General features: G+C 39.0%; 1 protein-coding gene across 1 annotated transcript in view; it reads right to left on the bottom strand.

Annotated features, from left to right (window-relative positions):
- Positions 1–23,949, bottom strand: part of LOC104462949 (myosin-IIIa-like) — a gene marked incomplete at its 3' end in the record, with an annotated part of 67,687 nt that extends 43,738 nt beyond the window's left edge. Inside the window, 2 exon segments of the mRNA XM_010075106.1 lie at positions 19,625–19,759; positions 23,773–23,949. Coding sequence (XP_010073408.1) covers positions 19,625–19,759; positions 23,773–23,940 — 303 coding nt within the window.
- Between the last annotated feature and the right edge of the window lie 2,150 nt (positions 23,950–26,099).

Genomic DNA, 26,099 nt, shown 5'->3' with positions numbered 1-26,099 from the left:
AAGGCTCCTAACAGCACTCATTGATTGAAGAGCCATTGCCTGTAAGGGAGTAGCTGCTTCCCTTAAAACAGTGAAACAAATTGTAAGTTTTATACTGTATCATCCAGTAGCTTTTCGTATGAAAATATATCCCATGTAAGACATTTTACCAATGTAGCACAAAACAGTAATTCTTCTTGACTACAAATTTTGAAGTCTATTAAAATCAAGGGCATAATTTATCAATGAAACTTTTCAGCTGCAGAACTCCAGACATCAAATACTTTCGTATGTGATTTTTAAAATATTTTTTCTATAGCTCTACATTTTTAATGTCCAATTACAAAAAGACTTGCACCTTACAGTATAAAACACTACATAGCCTTTTGTGCCCAAACATAACAATATTTTTCTGACTACCTTTGGAACCCCTGGGCTGCACTGAACTTGCACCACAGGAACGCCTACACAAACACCATTCAATACATAAATCTTGTTGCAAGATGTGTCCCCCATCATGTCTATGAAGGCTCTGGTCTGACAGATGTTGAGCTCTACAGCAACAATCTTGGAACTCACTCAGTCTCACCCTTACTTCAGTGGGACAATATTCATGCTTAGAGATGGAAGAACTCACATGCTTAAATGATGAGATTCAGCACTTTGCCGGATCAGGGTCAGATTCCCAAGCAGGATTTAATATACTGTCTTGAGCTATGCTCGTCTGCCTTCTCCACTGACTTTTTCCAGTTACATTTTTGTTTTTTTTCCACAATGACATTATCTTTCCAGGGTCTCTATTGTTTTAATGTTGCCACATCACTGACATGTTTAATCAAACTGAATGGATGATGACAATTCGGGTTAATTTAATGCACTTGCATTTCAGGGCACTGAAACTGTCTGACAAGTGACAAACCAATTGTGAAATAAATTACACATATTATATTCATGATATTCTTAAAACTATTTTTCTTCATTATCTAGTATTAAAATTTTGCTTTTTACAGATGGATCTTCTGTTTTTGTTACAGAGCTGGATATCTGTTAGTCCTTCTGTCCAGATACTAGAACTGTGATTATTTTACACCAAAGCTTTAAAAGTTCAGCTGACCATGTCTTGAATTAAAAACCAGAAGTCACCCACGCCACCATGGAAATCATTGACCAACTCCCAAGGCAGGGCGGCTACTTAGGCAGAGGTCAGCTGAGGATCTCGTAGACACAGGTTCTTGCATGCACAGGGCAACTTTTCTTTTGCTACTTCTGTCTCAAAGAGTTGTACTTTTACTTCTGTCAGAAAATACATATATTTCTGAGACCACCAGCATAGGAGGAAGAGGGCAAAAAAGGCTAGGTATGAGAATGTAAGCAGCTATAAGGAGGAAAAGGGATTATGGGAATACAACTACAATTAGAAAAGGAGATTATGGCAGACACTGTATGTGTATACTCTGAGCTGTGTGGGGCAGGAGGGGGGAAACCATGACGACAATGATGACACAGGTTAGTATTAACCTTGTTCTATTTTTCTACAGGTCAAACAAGTCTTCATGAGTAAAATGTTGAATCTGGTCTCATTTCCTATTTCTACTGCCTGTTTTTTGCAGGTGAAGCTGCCACAGGTCCCTGTAACCATGCACATAACTAAAATTCAAATGGTGATTTTTTTCTCCTCAGGCTATCAAATTGCATGCGTGTTCAATGCCAGCTTATCATACATACATCAAAAAGTCCCTCTTGTAATGAGTCAGGCTTTTCCCTTGCCTCTCAAAAGAGGAAGCTACAGAAAAGTACAATACTCCTGCCCAATGCAGTGCTGGACCATGCTTGCTTGGGAATCTGAGTAGACAGGGAGATAAATTATCCTTGTTGACCAGGATCAAGTTCATGACATAAAAACTTAAAGGGGAAAAAAGCCCTAAAGCATAAAAAACCAAATCAAAACAGAAATAATTTCCTTAACTCATACAGTCCTTCAATGAGAGATTATGGGATAAACATTATTTAGCAGTACCACTGGACTGGAAGTTTCCTGGGGTGTTGGTAAATATTGCAGCTTATAATTATGATCTCTGCTGTTTCTTAGTGTGCTGTTCACAGTAAAACCTGGATAGACTCTTACCAAAGTTACTGGGTTTGAGTTAAGCTAACTGTAATGCTTGGATGACAAGAAGTCAGAACGGCAACAGACATTTTTTTTAAAGCATCTATTTTCTAGTGAAGCATCTAGAGAAGAGCGCTGTCGGTAGCTCTTATTTCATTTCAAGCATTGTGAACTCACATGGCCAAATAGCTAATCAGTCTGTGTCATGACTCCACATAATTTGGTAAAATCTCCTCAGAATACCTTGATGAAGGACATTACAAGCAGAAAACAAGAAACACATGGAGAGCTCAGGATACAGACATACTGTAGAACCTACGTGCCCATCTGAGCTGTGCCACAGGGCTGCTTTCTACCCTAAAGGTCAAAGTAACCCACCAAACACAAATCTCCTTCAACCTGTCATGAGACATGGGATCTTCTGGGAGGAGAGAATAATAATTCTATTTCTCTCTCTCATGCTCCCAAAACCACACACACATACACACACACACATATTCTCTCTTGCATTCACAGACACATTTCTTGCAGTTTGTATCCACTTTATAATACTTATTTTAAGCAACTAGTAATCCCAGGAGGAAAACTGGGTATGGGAGAAGCGGTGATGGCATCTGTTACCTCAGGTTTGGCAGTGCAAGTAGTAGAAGATGTAAACTGAACGGACATTCTCAGTTTGGTTCTCAGATACCACACAGTCTGGTATGTGAAATGTATGCAAAACCAAAGCCCTTCAGACTGAAACTGTTTCTAGGAAGTCTCCAAAGGCTGCCTTTCCCAAGGAAGGATAGAAACTCTCTTTTAAGCTTTGAATAAACTTAAAGAGAGAAACTCTTATAAATGTCCAGCCTATGAGACACGCTAAGGGAACATATTGGTGATTCTCCCACAAGGATGTTATTTAGAAATGTTATCTTGGCAACTTTATACATGAACAATTTTTGTCGATTTAATGTTAGTCACTTCTTCTATTGTTCCCTTGTGATTTACAGATATTTTCTTTACCAGTAGTATTTTCAGTGCCTGCACTGATAGAATGCAAATATTACTTCCAAACACAAGCAACTAAAAGGGGGGCAAACTGAACCCCGTGAGCTACCTAAAACGGGGTGGAGAAGACAGAGGCACATGCTTCCCAGAGGAACACAGCAAAGGATGAGAGGCAACAGTGCCCAACTGCAAGATCGTAGGTTCCTACTGAATACAAATTAAAAATTTTCCCAGCGAGAGTACTTAAGCACTGGCACAGATTACTCAGCAAGTCTCTGTTATCTCCAGCCTTGGAGATGTTCAAAACTTGAATGGAGAAGACCCTGTGCAAACCCGTACACATTGAAGTTAATCATCTTTGAGCTGGGGGCTGGACCCAATAACCTCCAAGTTCCCTTCCAACTTGTAATTTTTTATGATTCATAATATTTGTATTTCAAAATATTCAGTCCCAAGTTTGGATATTTAGACAGTGGAAACAGGGAGAAAGGACTAAGGAAATCTTGCATACTAAGACCAAGGGGAAGAATAATTTGACAGAAGGCTGGATCCATGTGAAAACCTGCCTGAAAGGGCTGTAGCTCTGATGGCCCTATGCAGCTGTATCAGAAGAGGTGCTTATGACTCTTCTACAGTGGTAGCAAAGGGCTCCTCCCTTATGATTTTCTGGCACTCAAAATGCAAAGACTCATAGTAGGATGACATACAGTCCTCCACCCACCCATCTGCCACAACCCTGTGCTACTGTAATTGAGTTATTAGTATGCAAAGCTATCTTCAGCAATGGATTTATAAAATAGCATGATCACAACACATGAAATGTCAGTTAAAATTGCCATCACATCACAGTCATGCAGATGTTCTTTTTAGGTCTTACTCACTCTTCATCTGACCCAGCTGATACATTTCCCTCTGTTCAGCTCTTCTTGATTCTGATGGCCACTGAAATAAGGCATCAGTATCAGCTTTGCTTTTAAGAAAATTATCAGTTGCACTTTTGTTAGGGCAATTACAGCCTTTAATCATCCAGCTGCTCCTGATTTAAGCATCTGTACTAACCTGTCAGGTAACATTTGCTTCCATCCTGCAGTTGTCAAGGTGGTTTCATCTTATTTCAGTAGCTTAGATGCAAATAGCAGGGCAACTGCAATTAGTACTTTCCCAATCTTTACCGGCTGCACAGACATAAATACTGGGTAGCACATCGCATATGCAGAACTTACGGGATGCATGAATGATAGTTTTGAAAAAGTCACCTTGTCCAAACTTGCTTTAATGTTATCCCATGTAAGAATGCCAAAAGCATCTCAGGCACTAATCTCTATTTTCTTCTGGTTTTAGAATAGATCAATAATCTGACCCGTTGCACTGAGCATGCAGTATACCAGTGCTGCCAGCCTCTGAGCTGACTGCACCTTCCTTTTAGTACTGACTGCTATAAGAACAAAAGATTCTGTTTTGTTGTTGTTTTGTTGTCATAAAACTACAGAAACACAGGAGGTAAAAGGCATGTCAAGAAATAATTTAGTCCACTGCATTTGCACTGTGTAGAGATCTGGTACTTTCAGGTGGACCTTGACAGATATTTGTCTAACCTGCTCCTAAAAATCTCCCACTGAGGGAGGCTCCAATCTTTCTAAGTAACCTGTTTCTGTGTTTCAATAGCTTGATAAGTAAAGCATTTTTCCTACTATCCAACCTGAACCTTTTTGGCTTCCAATAAAACTGCTTTATTTTTTCCCTTCCCTCCAGTAGTCTTTGATAATAAAATATCATTATTCTCTGTTTAACATCATCTCTGTCAGACTACTGTCACGATATGTCATTTTTCTCCTTTTTAGGCTGTACAATGTTGTTGTAACCTTTTGAAATCATCCATGTTTTCTAAATTTAGACTGCCTGCAATTTGACACTGATGTTTGCGACACATTTTACCCCAAATTGCACATAGAATTCCTTTGGAAGTCTTGTTTTACCTGGGAAAAGCTGTTCAGAACAGAAAAACCACCACTTTGCAGAGAATACCTTTCTGCAGTCCCATTGCCTACTCAGATATATCCCATTTCTTCTTCCTATGGACAGCAGTACTTTGCCTGTGTCTTCTGAATTTTTTTCCCGTGATTCAAAAAAGTCCCTGCAGCATTCACAACTGTGAGTCTGATGCTATTTCCAATGTGCCTGTAATTAAACTAGGTGCCCACTCCAGATTTTTTATGTGAACTTTGTTTCATCACCTAAGTTATTAAAGAAGAGAAACAGACCAAAAGCAGATGCCCACTTTGAGGTGCTCCCAGCCCAAAAGTGAACCACTGTTCACTATTCTTTGAGTCCAGTTTTATGAAAACAAGGTTATCTGCTTTGTTGCTTATATGAAGTTACTGTATTTCCACATTTTCCTCACAAGACTGTCACATGGAACCATACCACATCCTTACAAAGAACACAAACACATCTATTGCTTTTCCCTTATGACACCAATTATCCTGTTAAAAGAAGAGATTTTATTAATATGATTTGTTCTGGCCCAATCCAAGCCAACCACTTTATCACGTTACTGGGTTCTGGGCATTTCTACACTAGTTTCTCTTAATTTGTCTAGAATCATTGTGGGTATCAAAGTTAAACAGATTGGTCTGTATTTCCCTAAGTCATTATTTTTCCTCACTTTGTAAAGACATATATTAAACATCCTTATATCTCATTTCTCTCTCTTCTTAATAATGTAATCTTGTCTTTACCACATCACATTAGCCTTTCTGGGCTTATCCTTAAATGCCCGTACCTTAGCTGTGCGTTTTTGTTTTTCCTGTTTGAAGCCATTCTGAAACATTAAAAGAAGCAAACCCTGATGCATTCTTACTCGTATCTTACTGAGCTTCTCTCTTTTCTCTGCATCAACTAATTTCCTATTGTGTGTTTAATGTCTTTCAGTAATTGCCAGCTCTCCTGCCTTCCTTCATTTTTACACAAGCACAGCTACCTACCAGTTCCCCAAATGGGGTGAAGCATATTTTCCTAAAGCCCATTATCCTCATCCTGCTGTTCCACCATCCTTCCTTTCCTCAGGAAAGCGAACACAATTTTAATGTCTTTCAGTAATTGCCAGCTCTCCTGCCTTCCTTCATTTTTACACAAGCACAGCTACCTACCAGTTCCCCAAATGGGGTGAAGCATATTTTCCTAAAGCCCATTATCCTTTACCCTGCTGTTCCGCCATCCTTCCTTTCCTCAGGAAAGTGAACACAATTATTTTGGGGTCTTTTCACTCAAATTTCCTTCCATCTTCAACTTTTCAAAACAGATCTCCTCTACTAGGACAAAATCAACCTTATACAGCCATTTCCAGAGTCCCTTTCTTTGCCATCTGTCTCCAAGACAGAACTTGATAGACTGTCTGTCTCACAAGGTCAGCTACAGAACTTGATAGACTGTCTGTCTCACAATACTGGCTGTCTCACAAGGTCTGCCGTGACCAGATTCATTCCTGTTCTCTGCCTGGGGTGTGGCATGTCTTCACAAGTATTACCACCAAGAGGACATTCCATTGGCAGCACCTAATGCTGACCACAAACACTTGGAAGGTCCCTGTGAAGACTTATAGGGAACTAAATCAGTTTCTTCAGTAGGCGAAGTGGTTCAATACACAGCTCCTGTCTGTACAGCATAGTTTTAACTTCACCTAAAATGCAAGAAAGATGTGCAGTGTGGCTCTACTTTTCCTAACAACAGTACAAGATAACCCATAACCAAAAGAAACCACAGCAGCACTCTATGCTTTTAGATAAGTTGATTGCTTTCAATTCAGTATCAATGAAATGTATCACTGAAATGGACATCTTCCCTGAGTTACTTACCTTCACTGATCACAAACCATGTGATATTTGTAATTTTGCTCTCATATCATCTAGCACCTCCAGGGCTATGTTAGCCACAGCCTCACAGGTGTTTGTTGCTTTTGATTTCTTCACTTTCAGTTTGGTTTTCAACTTCTTATTTTCTTTGGCATGCGCATGCACTGACAAGACTGCCAGCAAGAGGAAAAGTTTGCCTATTCCATCTTCTGCAATGCTGGCCTTCACAGGCTCTTATCTTTATCAGGACATAGATATCTCTACCCCACACCATGGCCAAAATGGAAAAGGACGCATCTATGCCAATATTGTATTTTTCTAAATTTCTTCTTCCAAACTCAGCATAATTGCATGAAGCCATCAGGCTTCACATACACAAGAAGAAAACAAGTTATTCCCTCAAGGGAGGATTTTTTTCTGTTCTGAAACATTTATCATATTGTTTTGTCTCTAACAGAATGAAAAAAAGTAAGTGGTGACAATGCTGTACAAAACGTTTATTGGGCACAGCCCAGCTGAATGCCCCGCTAGCTCTTCCTGATGCAAACTTCATATTGCACCATCCCATAATTCACATCCTTTACATTATAATACAAGTTGCTAATGAAGAAATTAATGTATCCCTGTCCACATCTCCTCCCCAAAAGAGTATAAAGCTGAAGTGGTATCAAGCTATCATTCAGAACAGTGTTGCGTAAAGCAATAGAGATCTAAATCACCAGGTAATATATTTACAACAGAAATTCTGAAAGAGCTTCAACTAGAGCTTCACAGCCTGGCAACAGCATAACACAGATCTAATTTATTAAAAATCAAATAAATGGAAGGATCATTTTGCAAAATCAGAGCTAACCTAACTATGAAACCGGTGAGTAAAGAGCCCAGGACTTCCTGAGCAAACGTCATTTTGCAAAATCAGAGCTAACCTAACTGTGAAACCGGTGAGTAAATTGCCCAGGACTTCCTGAGCAAACACAAGAGGCAGCTTACCAAGACAGAACATTTTGACACAGAAACCTTAGCACAATTCATCATTGTATTATACAAAAGGAGCAGTGGTCACAACAACATTTAGAGTGCACAACCATTCACTTGGCTAGGGAGAAAAAGCAAGGCCTAAGTTTGCGACCAATAACATCAGCAGAAGGATTTCTACTGACTGCTGCAAACTTGGCTGAAGCTCTGGAAAACACACAGAATCTTGTAAGCAAATAGGGCAGCCTGAGGTAACAAGGAGCACTTCACAGCTTTTATTGCCTGCTCAGAACCACACTGCTTTTGTTCGCTCAATTAGGAAATGTTTCAAAGCACCTTCCTCTTTTGTAGCATCATTTCTATAGGATTCAGAGTTCAGACAGTAGTTCCAAGTACTACCATGTCCAGACTACACATAATTCATTTTATGTCTGTGTTCCTACATGAATTCAATAATTTAGTATAATTCACTGTAATTCAAATGACTGAAATAGAAGTCTTCCCTACTGAGTTTGAAAGCATGGCTGGGGAAGCACAGATTCAAGCAACACGCTTGTCTAAAGACTCCTTTTACAAAAGGAGTGAAGCTGAAACAGTCTCAGCCAAAAGGCAATTCTTCTCCCTGCAGGAGTGTGCAGGACAGGTCAGCTTAACCACTCCAGGGGTTGCCTGCCTCTCTCTGCTGACTACAAAAGGAGCTATGGCAACTCTGTAACTGTCATGGGACCCTAAAGCAGCAAGAACATCCTGAAAGACATTCCAAGACATTCTTAAAGAGAATTTTGTAAGAACCAAAAGGAAGCTAAACTCAAAAGACTCTTATTTTTCTTTTTCTTTTCTCTTCTTTAAATAAACTACTGGAATGATTAACTCAGAGAGACTAGATCAGACAGAACTGAAATTAAAGTGCTCTGTAAACCAATCTCTCCCTGCTCACTGTGTCTGTGCAAAGCAGTTTCTTGCTTCCAGGGCTTGGTTTCAGCAAAGTCACCAGCTATCTGAACTGCCACAAATGCTGACATCCTTTCTGGAGCCCAGGAAACTTTTCTTTTTGCCACCACTGGCTGTCTGCTTTCTGGACATCCTGTCTTCTTGTTCCTTGCTATAGTACTTTTCCCCCATAGTCTGCAGCCTCCAGCCCTCTCTGCTCAACAAAGACCAAGGATGAGAAGACCTCCCTCCACTACAGGCAAGTCCATTTGCTCCAGACACTCCCATTATAAAGGGATCCAACATGTAATCTGAGAACAAACACAGCAAAATTATATTGCCTATCACATTTGAATTTAAGCGTTTAGCCCTCAGGTGTCTGATGCAAAAAGAGACAACCCTTAGCCCAAGCATTCCTGTGATGATTGATGCCATCTCCTACTAAAGCTAAAGGAGGTTTGGTAATCTGGGATTTAACCGAAAGCTATGCAAATATGGGTTTTAGTGGATTTTTTTTTAATATAGAATCATAGAATCATTAAGGTTGGAAAAGACCTCAAGGATCACCAAGTCCAACTGTCAACCCACACCACGTAACTCACTAAACCGTGTCCCTAAGCACCACATCTACATGTTTCTTGAACACCTCCAGGGTTGGTGACTCCACCGCTTCCCTAGGCAGCCTGTTCCAGTGCCTGATCACTGCCATATAACCTCACATCTTTAGTAAAGATGCAACCAAAAATAAAATGTACAGAAAGCAAAGTGATGTCAAATACTAGAATGTGAGAAGCATAGTATTCACATGCTATTTAATTACATAGTGGAATGGTAAAACTCAGGGCAGTTTTTCTGGGCTTTTGCTCTACTCCGTGGTGGCAAAAATTGTTAGAGGTTACTCAGAACCAGCTTTTTGTATGTGCAGGATTCTCCAGCAAGGTGGGCCATAACATATGCTCACCAGTTTTTCAAAAGATGAGTACTGTGCAAACCACATTGTAATATAAAATACTCGTTACGCAGAGAAATTACGAGTATTTACTAAAACTTTAAAGCATCAAATGATAGTTGTAGCCACACATCTTTGATCTGGAGAAAATAGGATATAATTCAAGAGTGAAAAATTGCTGTAATTGGGAAGAAAAGAGGGACACATTAGAGATGGAGAAATCAAGGCTGATTCAGACATGCAATGGATCAAAATATTCAGTGTTGGTCTGAATGGAGCAATTATAACTGAAGACATTACTGAAAAATGACTCATGTTGAGAAATATGAAAAAGCAATTTTAAATTGTTTAATTTTTCTTCTGTATATGTCATTTGGAAATACCTGATAATATCTAGACAAATTACAACTCCCTTCTCCTGCCTCTCATTAAACCCAAATGGACTAGTTATTTTCCACTACAGTACTTTCCTGAAATATTATTGTTTTACAGCAAATCTCCCATATAAAAAAGGTGCATATCTGCTTTCTTATTATAACTCGTACTATATATTCCATTATACAGAACAAAATCCATCCAAAGCTTTTTTTAAACTCCACAAACTTGCCTTTATTCCCTTATATGGAAACATACCTGCGTCTAGTAACTGCCATATCTAACAAAAGCATACTGCAAACATGCCAAAGGAAAATCATAAATAAATTACTCATCTGTACATACCAGAAGGTCCTCTGTTTCATGTAAAAGAGAAGTAACCCATATAGAGATGTCTCTAGTTTATGTCAGGTAAGCTCCTCTCTTTGAAAGCCAAAATGAGACCGTTGGGTTCTAGACATTCCCACAGATTACCATGGGACTCGCTCCAGCCAGCGCTTGTTACTCAGAAATGCCTCACATAAAAAATGTATGTCACTGAATTCAGATTTTCCACTCTTGCCAAAACACAAATCACAGCAATGACACCAACTCTAGTTTCCATACTCCTACTCCTTCCTTACAACCGTATTATTTTTTAAGACAACATCTTCATTTGAATGGAGTTAACAACTGAAGTCCCAAAAGCTCCAATGACAGGAAACTGACCACTAAACTTTAGACACACTAGTCTAAGTCACTCCCACCATGCAATGTCCCAAAAGGAGACTGCATGATCAGCGTCTCCCCAGGCTCTGAGCCTTTCTGCAGGCTGCAGGCTCTGAGGCTGCACATCTTCTCAGACAAGAGGCTTTCCATGTCAAGAACAAGGATTAGCTGCTTTGCCACACCAACAGTAGCTCTTTCTCTCCCTCTTCCATGCACTGAGAGCTGCCATGAAGAGTGACAACACCATTAGCTGAGAAAGAGATCAAGCTAATGGAGAGAAAAATGCTTTACTGCTGCCATCAAGACTCTTAGGTGGCACTGGAAAGCTCAGCAAGAGACAAGGACAGAACTACCGGCCTTGCTCTGAGCTTTTCTTTTCTGTGCCCAGCCTGTTTTGGCACAAACAGCACTCTGAAGTGGAAGTCTATGCCTGGATGCAGAAAAGGAACACTGTCTTGTGAAAAGTCTCACTGTGTTGTGGGGGTGACAGCACATTCTCACTGCAAGAACCATACCCATCCCCTGCCTCAAACATGTTACAGGACTCCTTGCCCTTTTAGACTGTGATATGGGACTGAGGTAAAGGCATTGTATCCCTAGTCAAGGAAGATTATCTAGATAATCAAATTTTTAAAAGTATGGATCTATTTATCTAGCCCACAGAACTTATCAGTCCCCCTACAGAGCTCATAAAATCAGAATTAATGAGTCAGAAGTAAATACATTGTCACCTACTGCAAAATTTGAGACAAGTGTAAAAGTTGAAGAATCTCTCTTGGTTGCTCGCGTTTGGTTTTTTTTTTTTTTTACAGTTTCTTGTCTCTCTTCCTGTTTTACATCACCCAGTCTCCCAGCTCTCAAACAGCTGAAGCCTCACCCATGTTAAGCCACACAACAGCAGCAGAAATATTTGGATGATATATCTCTGCCTTTCTTTGTGTGTGTGGAGGTAGGAAAGGGACCAGAATTTCATAATACATTTTTATGGTTGTCCTGATCCTAGAAGTTCATATTATGCTTCTGGCTACTTTAGCCTCACTGGTTTAAAAATACCAATACCTAGATCTTACTTTAGATAGTGGTTGCTCTTCTTTGTAGCAAACCACAGTGCAACCCAGAATTACATTGTTAGTATCTCAACTCCCCCACTGGAAAAAAAAAAAAAATCTCCCTTCTGCAATGCAACTGGACCTGCTGAGACTGATATTTCTTTAGATGCATAACTATACTTCACAGATAGGACACTGTGTAACAGAGCAGAGGATTTCCTCTTATTTAAAAAAAAAAAGAAAAAAGAAAAAAGAAAAAAAAAAAGGATGAACTTCAGTGAGCTTCACCATATATTAGAATTACATGCGATGTTGAAAGGCAACATGATCAGAAACTCTTCCATGTATAATAGGTCTGTGAAGGATCCAAAACTATTAGCCACACAAGATTTGGGCATTAATCATAGTACTTTTTCTCTATCTATCTGACACATGCATAAATTGTGTTGTCACTGTTCATTTACATATATTTCATGAATTCTAGGGTTCTCTTTCTGACCACAGGTAGCATTTGCAAACATCTGGAAGTGCCTGATTTGCTAAACTTCTCTCTCCAAACAACAAATACAACATATACAACAGTACAACAGCACAGCAGACTCACTCCAGGCCAGATGCAGTAGTGCCGATATATTGTTCAGCATTCTTCATTTTACCAGGAGTTACTGCAACACCTTCTTCTCATGGCTTTAGTGAGTTCTTATCCCTAACTGGCCACCTCTGACCATGCCATGGCTGTCCCTTCGCAATCACATCAAACATGAGCTAGTTACTATCACTGTCAGGACCCCTAACCTTTCCTTAGGCAGCAACAGATCTACTCCCATCCTTGATCAACTCCCAGTCCTGGCATCCATTACTGGGTAACTGTAGGCATAACATGTTTTCCTTTCTGCTTTGAAGGTGCACTCAAAACAAGCAGAAAACCACAGCACTATCCTCCTCCAAATCCTCCTTAATAACCCTTCTGGGCTGCAGCACTGACAAATGCTTGCACCTGCTTGAGATCACAACAGACTTCTGTTATTCCCTTGTTTCTCCATCTCCAAATCCATTTGTTCTACTTGGCTTAAAGCTTTGATGTGACCTCCCTGGTACAAATGCTCACTTTTAGGATTGGAAAGGAGTAATTGATACTCTACACATTGTGCTGGGCTCTCCATCTCTGGGCAAATCCCAAAATGGCAATTCTTCTAAAGGATCTGCACAAAACCAGAAAGGAGTTATATCCGGGAATCTCAGCTTGTTATTTGCTCATATGGAAGTGACTCACCAGACAATTGCAACTGCCCTTATAGTTGGTAATTGAGTGGGAACTACAGTGGCTTGCTACTCTGTGATCATCACACAGGAACAGTTTTTGTCAGACATGTTACCTCACAATTCTTACCCTGTTATAAGCATTTTGGCCAGATGTGCAAGCTTTCCCAGGCCAAGCAAGTCACTATAAGCAACCTAGTAGCAACGTACTGCCGTCATCCTGGTACAGCAGGTTGGCAGTTTGGTATACTGGTACTTTATTCCTTTTTTTCTAGATGGAACTACCTATACAATTGTTGCAGTGTTCTCACTCAGTTTAAATGGAATCCACACCATGGGTTTGTACTTTGTCTATGCTTGTGAAAAGAGTACCAGGTAAACTGATGCACTACAATTTTCTGTGTTCTAGTTTAATTCAAACTCTTGAGAGCTTCTATTTACTGTGTTCAATGGTTTTGTTCTTTCTGAAAAAAAGCAACACAAATAGAAGCATCCCCAGGATTTAAAAATATAATTTAGATACATTTTAGATAATTTTGTACATTTAAAATTTTTCCTCTTGATGTTAACTTTAAAAGATCAAAAGGCAAGTAACAAATTCGAATCACTTCAGGCAAATTTTAAATTAGCAAACATAGTTGCCAACTGGATCACAATAATCCTTCATTATAATCTTTCTATAATTCTTTTGAGTTATCAGTGTCTGGTTAGCAGGTTCCATTAACATCAAGAAACATCCAGAAGATGAAACTCAAAGTATACCACTTTGCCTGCAACACTGCAGAATGATACAAGTTACCAATTAATTTAATGCATTTATTTTCCCACATTAAAGGGTTGAGGTTATGGAAAAGGCTGACATGCCACTTCTTTGGAGAAGCAGGTTCTGAGCACAAGCTATTCTGCACTTTCACATTACTTCTCTGATGAAGATTACATTAGAACAAGAAAAGGTTCTACATGAGAATGAATATGAATGAGGTTCATTTCAGTCTGGACTGTGCATAACCAGCACCTACACTAGCTACTGAAATATTGTTTGTGAAGGTACTTTTTAATATGAGAGCTGGTCAGAAAACAGAGCTTGCAGTCCACTGGAAACTGTAACATATTCCTCCTCAAACGAACAGGATTCTAAATTTCTTACCACACACTGAAAAGTATTTTGATTTGGAAATGTTTTAATAATGTTGTAAACATTTCATTCTACTATGTGGAATATTATATATAGAAATAAATATATAATAATGACACAAAAATTAAACTTGCATGCTCTAAGAGGAGACATGACAGTATCATCATCAGGTTTAGTGTGTCCATAAATGGATACTAAACAGAATAGTCTGGGACATCCTTAATACAACAATCACAGTTGCTGGAAAGCATGAGGGAAATGGACTGCAAAAATTGGACAGACTCTTCCTAAACAGCATCTTCTAGTGCCACCACAGGAGACAAAATGCTGTGCTACATGGACCATTGGTCTTACTCAGCAGGGCATTGCAAATGTTCTTGAAATGTTCACGTACGCACTAGGAGAACAAAAACACCTAAAAAGAATGCTTTGTCAGTCTTCTTGACATTCAGCACAGTCAAAGGGATTTATATCTGTAACATCTTGGCAATTCCCTCCACCTCTCCAGAAATGAGATGTTTCTACAAAATGTTTTGAAATTACAAAACTGCATTTGGGTGGGAAGTCGCTCCATCCAAACTTTTTCCCCTATCAAGCTAAGTTTTAGCTCATTAAAACAATTATTTTTTTACTACAAAACCAATATATGTTCCCTCTATTTCCAATAAGAATATATTGAGAATGATAAAACATGCTAGCTTACTTGTGACTCACAAACCCAAATCCATCTCAAATACAACATGCATAATTATGTGTCTTCAGAAAATGGACTGAGATGCTCCTTAAAGTTCTACCTGATCTGTGTAGGAAATGAACTACAAAAATATGTTGCATTATGATTCATGGCCTCTGGCTTACAGTAGCAGGTAAAAGCTGTGCAACTCCTACCATTTACCTTGCTGTGGTATTTTCAGCCTTTGCTCAGTCTTGACTGGGTTGTTCTTTGCAGGAGATCTCAGGCAAGGGCTGTGGTACCTTCCCTTGACCTGCATGCTCACTTGTAGGGCTTGAACGGATTTACCTCTCTCCTCTATCTTCCATCAGCTGGTTTCCAACTATCTCAGATCTACTCCCTTCTGAACTAACAACCAGAGCAGAAAGAAACGGGCTATAGCACACTCTGCCTTAGCTGTGTCATCATGCTGATGTCTGCTGACATGAAACTTCTATGATTCATGCCAAGTATAATACTCAAGTGGTTTCTTTTCAAAACAGACTCAATAGGCAAATTTCTTCTGCCTGCATCTCTGGACACACATGACAAGGCTTAATACATCTGGCAGGAATCCTCCTTCCAGCAATATTCTTTACTATAAACATGGTTAGAAGAGCATCCACACAGGAACAGACGTTCAGCCTATCTGAGTGCAGCCTACAAAGAGAAGGGCATTTCTGAACTGAGCATCAAGATTACTGTTATTCTGTACAGATGTATTCCTGTTTCACTTTCATTCCTGTAGGTGGTTTCCTTAAAAATGCTGAATTGAGAAAGTTAGGTTACTTTATTACCAAAAAATGCCAATCACACTAAAAGCTCTCACATTATTAGCTTTCCTCTAGTTTTTAATTATTTGTTAAAATTCGTATTCTATACTAGTCTCAGATTCAGGTCCTCGTGTTAAGGTGAACACTACAACACTGTAACTTTACACTTCTCCTACAAATACTGTAACAGAGTGTCACAAGCAGAAGTGTGTTATGCAAAAACATTGTTTATTTTTCTAAGTAATCATTATGCATGTTTTTAACTGATTAAATCTACACTGAAAGGTTAAATCAATGTATGAGACTGTGTGTCTCGACACTTTATTATATCAAAAAAGTATTTGTTTTGTTTAACAGAAAAAAAATTAATGAACAACAGCTCCTACTCTCTCAGAAGCATATTTCCAGCTCACAGCACTGCAGCTTCAAAATGCTTTACAAGATCAGGTAGGTAATCTGCACATTAGCACAGAGACAGTGAAATAAAACAAAAAAAAAAAAAAAAGAAAAAGAAATCCACATGTTCAGTAGAAAATGAGGAATTTCACTTCAAATTGGAAAAAATATTTTCTATGAAGGCATGTGTTATTAGGCAATTATTAAGTGAGAAGATTCAGAAGAAATGCCGTGTTTACCCAGGATTATTTCTAGCAGATCATTTCCATCATTCTGAAGCAACTGGTTTGGTTTCTGTAGACACAGACACTGTCAGATGACCCACACCAATAGGTCATCTCCAAATTCCACTCAGTTTTAGGTAAATATTTATTGACAGTCATCCGGTTTAATGATTTCTAATCAGAGGATAATACCTTCAACCTGGATGGTGAATGTAGTGCCTCACTGTTGACATACGCCTTAGAGTGAGCAGCAAATAAAAGCATCAATTTTAGTTAAAAAAGGAACGTCCAACTATCTTGTCCCAGAATTTAAGAGTACAGGTTTAACAGGTACCAAATCATGTAAGAATAGATTTATTTTGGAAAAACAGAGATGGAAGGTAGGGTGGAATATTTCACAACAAGAGTGCAATAATCTCATAATAAACCCATCCAAGGTCTTCTCCACTATTCAGAATGAGTGGTAATTTATAAGCTCTGATGATTTTATGACAATTCAAGTATTCGGGACTAAAATCTCTCAAGAACCCTCTACAGCATTGTAGCATAGTCTTTTTACCTACTTGGCGAGTTTTGGCCTGAAAACTGTACCACAGCCACTTACCTTAGCCTAGTTCAAACCTGATCTGTCTCTTCCCCAAAACCCAAACACGATCAAGTGCAATACAAAACAGCTACTGAAAACTATGGGATATGTCAAAAATCATCACACTGTATATACTAAAAAAGGTGTAAGAATTGAACACTACCATTCATATAACCAGTGCTGAAGACTGAATTAGGAGAAAAGAAACATGGCAACATTCTTTCCAGACTGGCTTGCTGTTGATACATTGCATGGGGCATGTCTTAAAGAGCTGAGGATTTTTTTCCTCTAGGAAAAAATTACTTAATAACATCTACATATGTGGATTCAAACACTTCACAGAGTAACTTTGTTGGTAAACTACAGTGATGGCTCTAAGCCCACTACTAAATGCTGCATTTTGTCACCTAATCACAACCTATTCTTAGTGGAATTTGAGAAACTTTTCCTCCAAAGCCACCTGCCCACAGATCCCACCGCAGAACACAAAAGCAGAGCTGAGCAACAAGCTCTGCTTTCAGTGCCCCACTGCTCATGTAAGATCATCCTGGCAGCTGCAGCTTAGCAGGAATCCAGAACAGTATAGTGCACAATAGTCTGCACTTGATTCTCTACTTTTCCTCCTGGACACCATTTTGCAGTCAGATGCTATGGAAGCTGCTTCAGATTGCAGACCACTGCAGCTTGCATACTGCTTGTCCTCCCAGTCTTTGTGAATGTATCTACAAGAAGAGCTACTGATGGCAAAAGGTCCATCTTCATTTCAGAGGATTACACTGAATTTGCAGGGATTAGTTAATAGCTTTTTTGAGAGAAGGAGATGAGAAAGATCTCCTTCTTGGTATCAAACTCCGCAAATCTAAATTTCAAGACTGGATTCCCCTCTTCAGGGGAAGCACCAATACTGAAGTTAAAATGTTCTTTCATGATAAAATAAATTAAAAAAAAAAAAACCCAAACTCAAAGCAATGGAAACAGAAGTCTCTGTAAGCTAAAGTAAAGGCTAAACACCACCTTTATTAATTTAGACACAAATATATTGTTAAAAAAACCCAACAAAAACTAAACAGAGATGATGAAGATATCTTCATTTTTATAAACTGTAGGACACCTAAATAGCTACTGTAAAAACCAAACTGTAACGGCCCTGTAAAGCTGCATAAAAGCTAAAAGGAAGGTGACACTTCAGCAGAGGAATCTGTTCCATGACTGTTTTCTTTCAGAGATAGTTTTATTAAACTCAGAGCTTCACCAAGTCACCACTGGAATTTTTTATTCTACTTATGCATATCTATATGTACACACCAACTGAAATCCATTGCACTCATGGAACTGTATGTCCAATGACAGAACAACTGAAGACTATTCCACACACTCCATACTTGCCCTTGCACATGTACAGCCTGGCACGCAAAGAGCAAATACAAAACTTATACTCCAGATGTAGGCTTGTGTTTTTCACATTAAGAAAATAAATTCATGCAAAACATAAAAGTTAAAATATAAACACTTGACTGTTTCCTCACAGTCTGTTTCATCCTCACTGTTTGGCACCCATCCTCTACAGGCCAGAAGTTTCACAGATGGAGTTTCAAATGCCCAGCAGACAGAACAGAAGCTAGATTTTTCAAAGATGCTCAATGAACAAAGATCTGGCATCTTTTGATGTCAGTCTAACCCAATAATTTATTATGATTTCCAATGCAAACTATTCTTAAAAATATCTTCCCAATGCAAGTCAGAATACTTTGGAAAAGCTTTTAGAACTTAAGCACTTTTTAGAGCTTGTTTCCAGAATTAGATCCCATTGTTATCCAAGACATTTGGCAGGAGATTTGTATTCACTTAGCTGACAAATCATAAAATACAAACAATTCTTCAATCTCAACCTTATCAAACACTGATCAAACATCAGCAAGAGCCTTGCTTGTTGTGAAAGACACATTACTCCTGTTAGCGACATTCTTGTTCATCTTCCTCTGGGGAGAGGAGGAAGTTTTTGCAGAATAGGTTATAGTGAATCTTCAAGCTCTTTGCTCCTAGATTAGTCAAAACTAAAGACACACAAATTACAGGCCTTACCTTGCTCTGACTCCATTTGAAAAAATCTTGCTGCTTTCAACAGTATTTGGCAAATGAACAAGGGCAATAGCCTGTTTGTCTTCACTTATTTGGCTATTTGTGCATTTACTTGCACAAAAAAAAAGCAATTAAATTAATTCATTTCTATAATTTCATTTAGAAAAAAAATCACCATACTGGTTTCTTTAACTGTTATGTCATATCTTAGTCATATCTAAAGAAATGTCACTGCAGGAAAATTCCCATGACAAGCTTTTCACCAAATAAAAATTTTAGGTAGCAAATCCTACGAAGTCCTGCTAGACTTTATATCCTATTTCTGAAGGCACAGCACTAACAGTATAATACCAAAATAAGAATGCTGAACGCAAAGCAGATCATCAATTCAGAACACTGAAAAGACTAAACAACAGCACTTATCACTTCACATGCAACCACTCTAAAGAAAAACATCCAACAAATGACTTGCATCTCATTCACTGAGTTTATACTCAACATAGGAATGCCAACTGAGAAAAAACTTATTTTTTCTGAATTGTTTACCTCAAGAACTAGCCAAAGCTGGTCTCCATTTTTCACATCTTTCTTATAATACATGCCATAGAACTTGACTACATTGGGATGATCAGAGAGAGCTTTCAAAATGTTGTACTCAGCTTCAATTTCTTCATCAATATCCTGGAGTCACAAATGAGAAATACATAGTGGTTAATAAATAAATAATGATAGCCATTAAAAAAAACCTCCAACACATAGAATTTTCTGGCTATTCAAACATAGTTTGAAATAATGCAAAAAAAAAAATCAAACAGAACATGAATGTACCATTTGCAGGGCTACAAAGCTTGGTTCAGTTTACTCAGCAGAAAACAGCCATTTGGTTTCAGTTGGTCTTTACCAATTTCAACTAATGAACATACGGGGTATGACAGAGCAGCCCTCAGGAGAAAGGGGAAGGAGCATTTCAAGGCAAAGCCAGTGCGATCCACAAGCAGGTAGGTACAGAGTGGAGAGTTTTTGGGAGAGCATGTTCCCATGCCTTGGGAAGGCACAAGTCACTCTCCTAGTCTCAAGGGTATCCCCAGCTAGAGATGGTGCAGCTGGAGTTACCTCTCTACCCCTCTGTGCACAAACAAGTATGACTGCAGCCACGTCTTACTCATTTATCATCCTACCTTCTAGAATTATTTGGGAATTTTTTTCCTTTTCTGCTGTCATAGAAATGGGTGACATCCATGATCTCTGTGGCTTCTTGCACTGAGCTGTAGAGTTGTTGCTTTGACAGTCTTTCATTACAGACCTCAGGTTTCTTGCATAGCAAGCACAGAAATCCATTCGGAGGTGAGAGATGAGGACAAGGTTTGTCAACAGGGGCTGTGCAAGCCCTTTTAGGCCAAACGTGGATGCTAGCAATGGTGGGCACTGGATGACCCGGGTAATTCCTTCCACCCAGGCACCTGAAGAGCTCACTGAGGGATGTTACCACAACTGTATTTCAGTCATGCTGAGAAAATATTCAATCCATCCTGGCCACAGGTAGAGGCAGAATTACTGCAGTCATTTTCCCCCATTGTTTAGATCTCAAAAAAATGTTAACATACTTGTATTAAATTTTTTTAAATCTGGAAACAATTTGATATTTACATCCACCCAAAAAAAAAAGAAAAATCAGTTCTAGAGGAAGGCTACCTATGAACTCTGCTCTTCATATGAATGGATTTCACATCAGTGAAAAGCATCTACTCAGTGCCAAAAATCTGTCACACCAGTGCCATGAATGACACTCCTGATCTTGTTCACCACCAAAGGCAGCTGCCCCTAAGAAGATTTCGCTCACTTGTTTCATATAGAGGTCTCTCCAACGCTAAATCCAACTCAAGTTCCTCATATTAGCCTTTGGCTATTTCTTAACTGGTCTCAAAGCACTTTGCCTGTTACCAGCATCTTCATGAATTGGGCTGTTAAACTTTCATATTGAGATTACAAGAATAATTCTTCTCACAAGGAGGGGCTTTAGAGATTTTTTTTTTTATTGGGGTAGTCAAAAAACAGCAGAAATTTTCCACTTTCAAAAAAGGGAGGATCTCGCTGTAAGTTAATTTTCCCATAATCACAACACAGAATACAGCCAATAAAATAACAGAAGCAAGGAAGGAAGAACGAACCAAGGTATTGAAGGTGGCAGAGGAAGGAAAGGAAAAGAGTTGAAGAGGGAATGAAGAGAGAGAACCATCTGGTAAGAACAAAAGGAGAGATCATAAAGCAAAAAAACCCCACCAAAACCCCAAAGAGTCAAAAGCCAAAAAACTACATACAAAACATACAATAGCCCTGGCTGCCTTGGGGAAACTGGAAGAGAATTAGCTCACTGTCCTACTGTGATTTAATAGAGGTTTCTGTCTCCTGAGAGGTACTCAGATTTTATTAAATGTTTACTATTATGGGGAGAAATTAAAAGAGGGGGAATGAAATGAATAGAATATTCATTCTGTGCAAACTAGAAAGAAAAATCTTCCTCTGCATTTTATGAAGGAAGAGAACTTAAAACATTTGGTTGAACTGAACATATTTACCTACATAAAACACAGCCAAAGGCAGTACCTCCTTTAGAAATGGTAGATGGAATATTTTCCTGTGAACTTAGACATAGGATAATTTGGCTATGAGCCCTAAAGTACAATGGCATTTACTTATACCCCTGAGGACAACAGTAAGAGCATCCTCAGCTCCATCTTCATATATTCTCATTTCAACATCTTAACTTTCCCATTTTGGTTTCAAAAATCTGAGCTGTTATACAGCACAAAGCATCTGAGAGCTCTAAAGGATTAAGCATGAAATGCTTGTTTCAGCTTCACATCACGCATGATAATGAAGTTTCCCAGTTTAATTTGGAAATACCAGTTCAATCAAGTAATATGAAAGCACATTTCTTCTGCCCCTTTTTTCAGTCCACCCCTCAAATGGCACAATTCTGAAACCATCTTCAAATAAAAAAAATTGTAAAATTTAAAGAATAAAATACAGAAAGTACCTTTTTCTTCATTGCAATGGCTCCCTCTGCAGCCATTAATAATACTTTCAGTTTAAACAAAAAGAAGTGTATTCCTTTCACCCTATTTCTAATATTGGATTGCCACTTTAGCAGTTACTCCAGACCTCCTGTAAATAGGAGGGGGAAAAGAAGAATAGTATTCTTAGAATAAAAAAGAGAACACATTCAGTTAAAAAATTCCAGTCTTAGAGTCTGATGTTGACTGTGTTACTGACTTCCATTTTTTCATTAAAATAAGGAAACTGTTTTCATCAGTTACATCTCTTCCCTTCTTCAATTTCTTATGTTGCATCTCTATCCATTGTATTTCTTCTGAATTCTTCCACATCCTACTCCCTTGTCTCCTGCTTAATCTATTTCTGTATTTCTCTTTCCTCTAGCATCAGCTTTACTACCTCTTCTTTCTTCCTGTCATCATCCTTTATCCATTTCCTACAATCTCCAAAGTCTACACAATATTGAAAGATCCTTATCGCTTGGCTGCAAATCATGTTTACTCTGGGAGAGGTATGTGATACTGAATTCCTCCTATTGTTGCTCTGAAAGCATGCTGAAACGAAAAGCAGACAAACAAGAAACACAGCAAAAAATAATGCAAAATACTGTTTTCACAAACACATTTAATGGACTTATGGACCATGGGATCATAATTTGACACTGTGATATGCAGGAGTAGACAGAGCCCAGTGGCTGTGCAGCTCCAGACCTGCAGCATTTCACACGGCACGATGTGCTCTTCCCTTCCTGCCCAGAGGTCGTTCAACAGAAGCCTCACAACCCTCTACTGGGAGTGCAAAAGATGAGCTCAAAGGGGCCACTTGAAACAGCAACAGCTCCTAGCCCACATTTTGAGGGTTATTGTTCTCAAGAAAAATCCCAAGCCATATGCAGTACCACTGAAGTTAATGGTGTCTGCCTCTACAAACCAGACTAATGTTCTTCCTCACTCTTTAAGCATTAATCTGCCACCCAACAAATGTCAGTTATTGAGAACAAAAACATACTCTACAATATGATAATTCCACCTCCCAGTCACCTGGTGCTTTGCATGTAGGAGCCACTGCCTTTGTATTTTCCATTTGAAAAGACGGATCCCTCTGTGATACCTATGTATTTTGGCACATTCTAAAAACGCAAAACCTATAATAATAATAAAGTATGCTATTTTACTTTTTAAAGTATCACTCAGAGCATGTAACTCAGATAAAAGTGTGTTCTCAAAATAGATGCTTGAAGGTACATCTAAAGCACTTAAAAGTATATAACTTTCTTACTGACTAGCATGCAAAAAAAAGGAAAGGAAACAAAGGGAAAAACCAGAATAAGCTAGGTACTGAAAAGGAAAATAAGCATCTCACCTTCTGAAAGTAAGAGATAAACAAGGTGGAACCAAAAGTAAAAGTAACAAAGTTTAGGTATACTTCTGATTTCTACCATATGTAACCACTTCCAAGATGGCTTATGATACGAAATATGCAATGATAGCTAGAAAATATATTTTACTTACAAAGTTGAAGCAGTTTATTTCACTATCACTTCTAATGCAAATAATCTACCAAGATTAAAAGAAAAAAACGACTACATAAATTCTACCTACAATTAAATAAGCATGAACAAAGTAATTTAAGTAGCTTACATGAACAGGATCCAAAATTTTGACTGCTGCTTTGCTGCCATTTTTCTTATTTAACACCTTGAAAACTTTTCCATATGTTCCTTTGCCAATAGTCTCAATTATTTCCCAAGTATCTGAAGGATCGGGAAAGCTATCAAATATTATTGTTTTCCCAGTCAACGGAAGCATCTCAAATGATGGCTCCTAGGAAAAAGAGATTTCAATGTTCACTCAACAAATGGTTAAGAGCAACTGGTTTCCTACAAATGTAAAGAGAACTACACATTCCAATCTCAAACACTAGAAATGTTTTTGCATGTAGTGTGCATGCAGTGAAAGCATAATGAACAAGAAATGCTGCACTTAATACAGGTACGTGCAGTCAACACAATATCAAATGAAGGAAAATTCAAATAATAATTTTAAATTAATTTCAGGCTTGAGTGAAGTCACTAGAAGCTTCAATGAAACTATAATGTCACTCTGGGATTTTCTGAGGGGCACAAGAATAGGAGTCAAGTTCATAAATCCAAAAGAATTTGGCTTCATTACCAAGAATCAGGCAAGAAGGAAAAAAAAAAAACACAAAACAAAACAAGTTAAATAGTAGCATTAGATTCATTCAAACTTTTACTGTAAACGGTCAGTTTTACAATCTTACTCTTACCATTTAAATTTTTATATAGATCTCATAAGGCCAAGCAGATCAAAGTGGCAGATCTTTTCACAATATTACGATCTTCTGACAGTCAAGTATTCATAGTCCTGGAAAACGTGTTTACTGATATACATTAATTAACAACTGTTTTACATACTGTAAAGGAAACACCTTTTCCAAAGATGGAATTGTATCCATCACTGACCAGGTTACACCTATGCCCTGGTCAGAGAGGGATACAGTTCACTTACACATGCTTTCATAGTGACTAATTATCCACCAGATACAGTGGTAGAAATAAAGCACACACACACCCCCTTCCCCCTTCTCCAGACAAATGACAACAAAACATGAAATCTCCCTTAACACAAATTCAGGTTACGGTCAAAGTAAAGACAGAGGATCAAGATCACATTCAAAGAGTTGTGGTCAACAGCTCAACGTTCAAGTGGAGAGCAGTGATGAGTGGTGTTCTGCCGGGGTCAGTACTGGGACCAGTGTTGTTTAACATCTTTGTTGGTGACATGGACAGTGGGATTGAGTGCACCCTCAGCAAGTTTGCTGATGACACCAAGCTGTGTGGTGTGGTGGACACGCTGGAGGGAAAGGGATGTCATCCAAAGGGACCTTGACAGGCTGGAAAGGTGGGCCAATGCAAACCTCATGAAGTTCAAGAAGGCCAAGTGCAAGGTCCCGCACATGGGTCGGGCAATCCCAAGCACAAATACAGGCTGGGCAGAGAGTGGATTGAGAGCACCTCCGAGGAGAAAGACTTGGGGGTGTTGGTTGATGAGAAGCTGAACGTGAGCCGGCAGTGTGTGCTTGCAGCCCAGAAAGCCAACCATGTCCTGGGCTGCATCAAAAGAAGCATTAGCAGCAGATCTTGTGAGACCCCACCCGGAGTACTGTGTTCAGATGTGGGGCCCCCAACATAAAAAAGACATGGACCTATTGGAGAGAGTCCAGAGGAGAGCCACAAAATTAATCAGAGGGCTGGAGCACCTCCCATACGAGGACAGGCTAACAGAATTGGGGTTGTTCAGCCTGGAGAAGAGAAAGCTCCGAGGAGACTTAATAGGGGGTTACAGGAGAGATGGAGAGACGCTCTTTATCAGGGAGTGGAGTGAAAGGACAAGGGGTAACAGTTATAAGCTGAAAGAGGGTAGATTTAGACTAGATATTAGGAAGGAGTTTTTCACTGTGAGGGTGGTGAGACACTGGAACAGGTTGCCCAGAGAAGTTGTGGATGCCCCATCCCTGGAGGTGTTCCAGGCCAGGCTGGATGAGGCTTTGAGCAACCTGGGCTAGTGGAGGGTGTCCCTGCCCATGGCAGGGGGGTTGGAACTTGATGATCTTGAAGGTCCTTTCCAACCCTAACCATTCTGTGATTCTATAAGATCAGGACACGTGTAGCTGTAATATGAAAATCCTCAAGTTTCCACTCCAGATTTGAAATTTGCTTTTTCCTTCTGTCCAGCCCTCCTCTTGTGATTCAAACAGATGCAACTCAGCTGGGACATCGACTACAGTCTCTTCCTAAGGCTTTACCTTTCCACATCATGCCTAGTATTTATCCATGCCTTGGGAGCTTCACCACTTCCAGACAAAGCCATTTCTTCCCCAGAAAATGAACACAAAAGAGTTGGGGTTTTTTTAACTTTCTTTTTCTTTTGCCTATAAAACAGAGCTC

The sequence above is a fragment of the Pterocles gutturalis genome, unplaced genomic scaffold, assembly GCF_000699245.1.
Source record: "Pterocles gutturalis isolate BGI_N339 unplaced genomic scaffold, ASM69924v1 scaffold8232, whole genome shotgun sequence".
Taxonomy (NCBI): domain Eukaryota; kingdom Metazoa; phylum Chordata; class Aves; order Pterocliformes; family Pteroclidae; genus Pterocles; species Pterocles gutturalis.
This window is presented reverse-complemented; position numbering and strand designations above follow the sequence as displayed.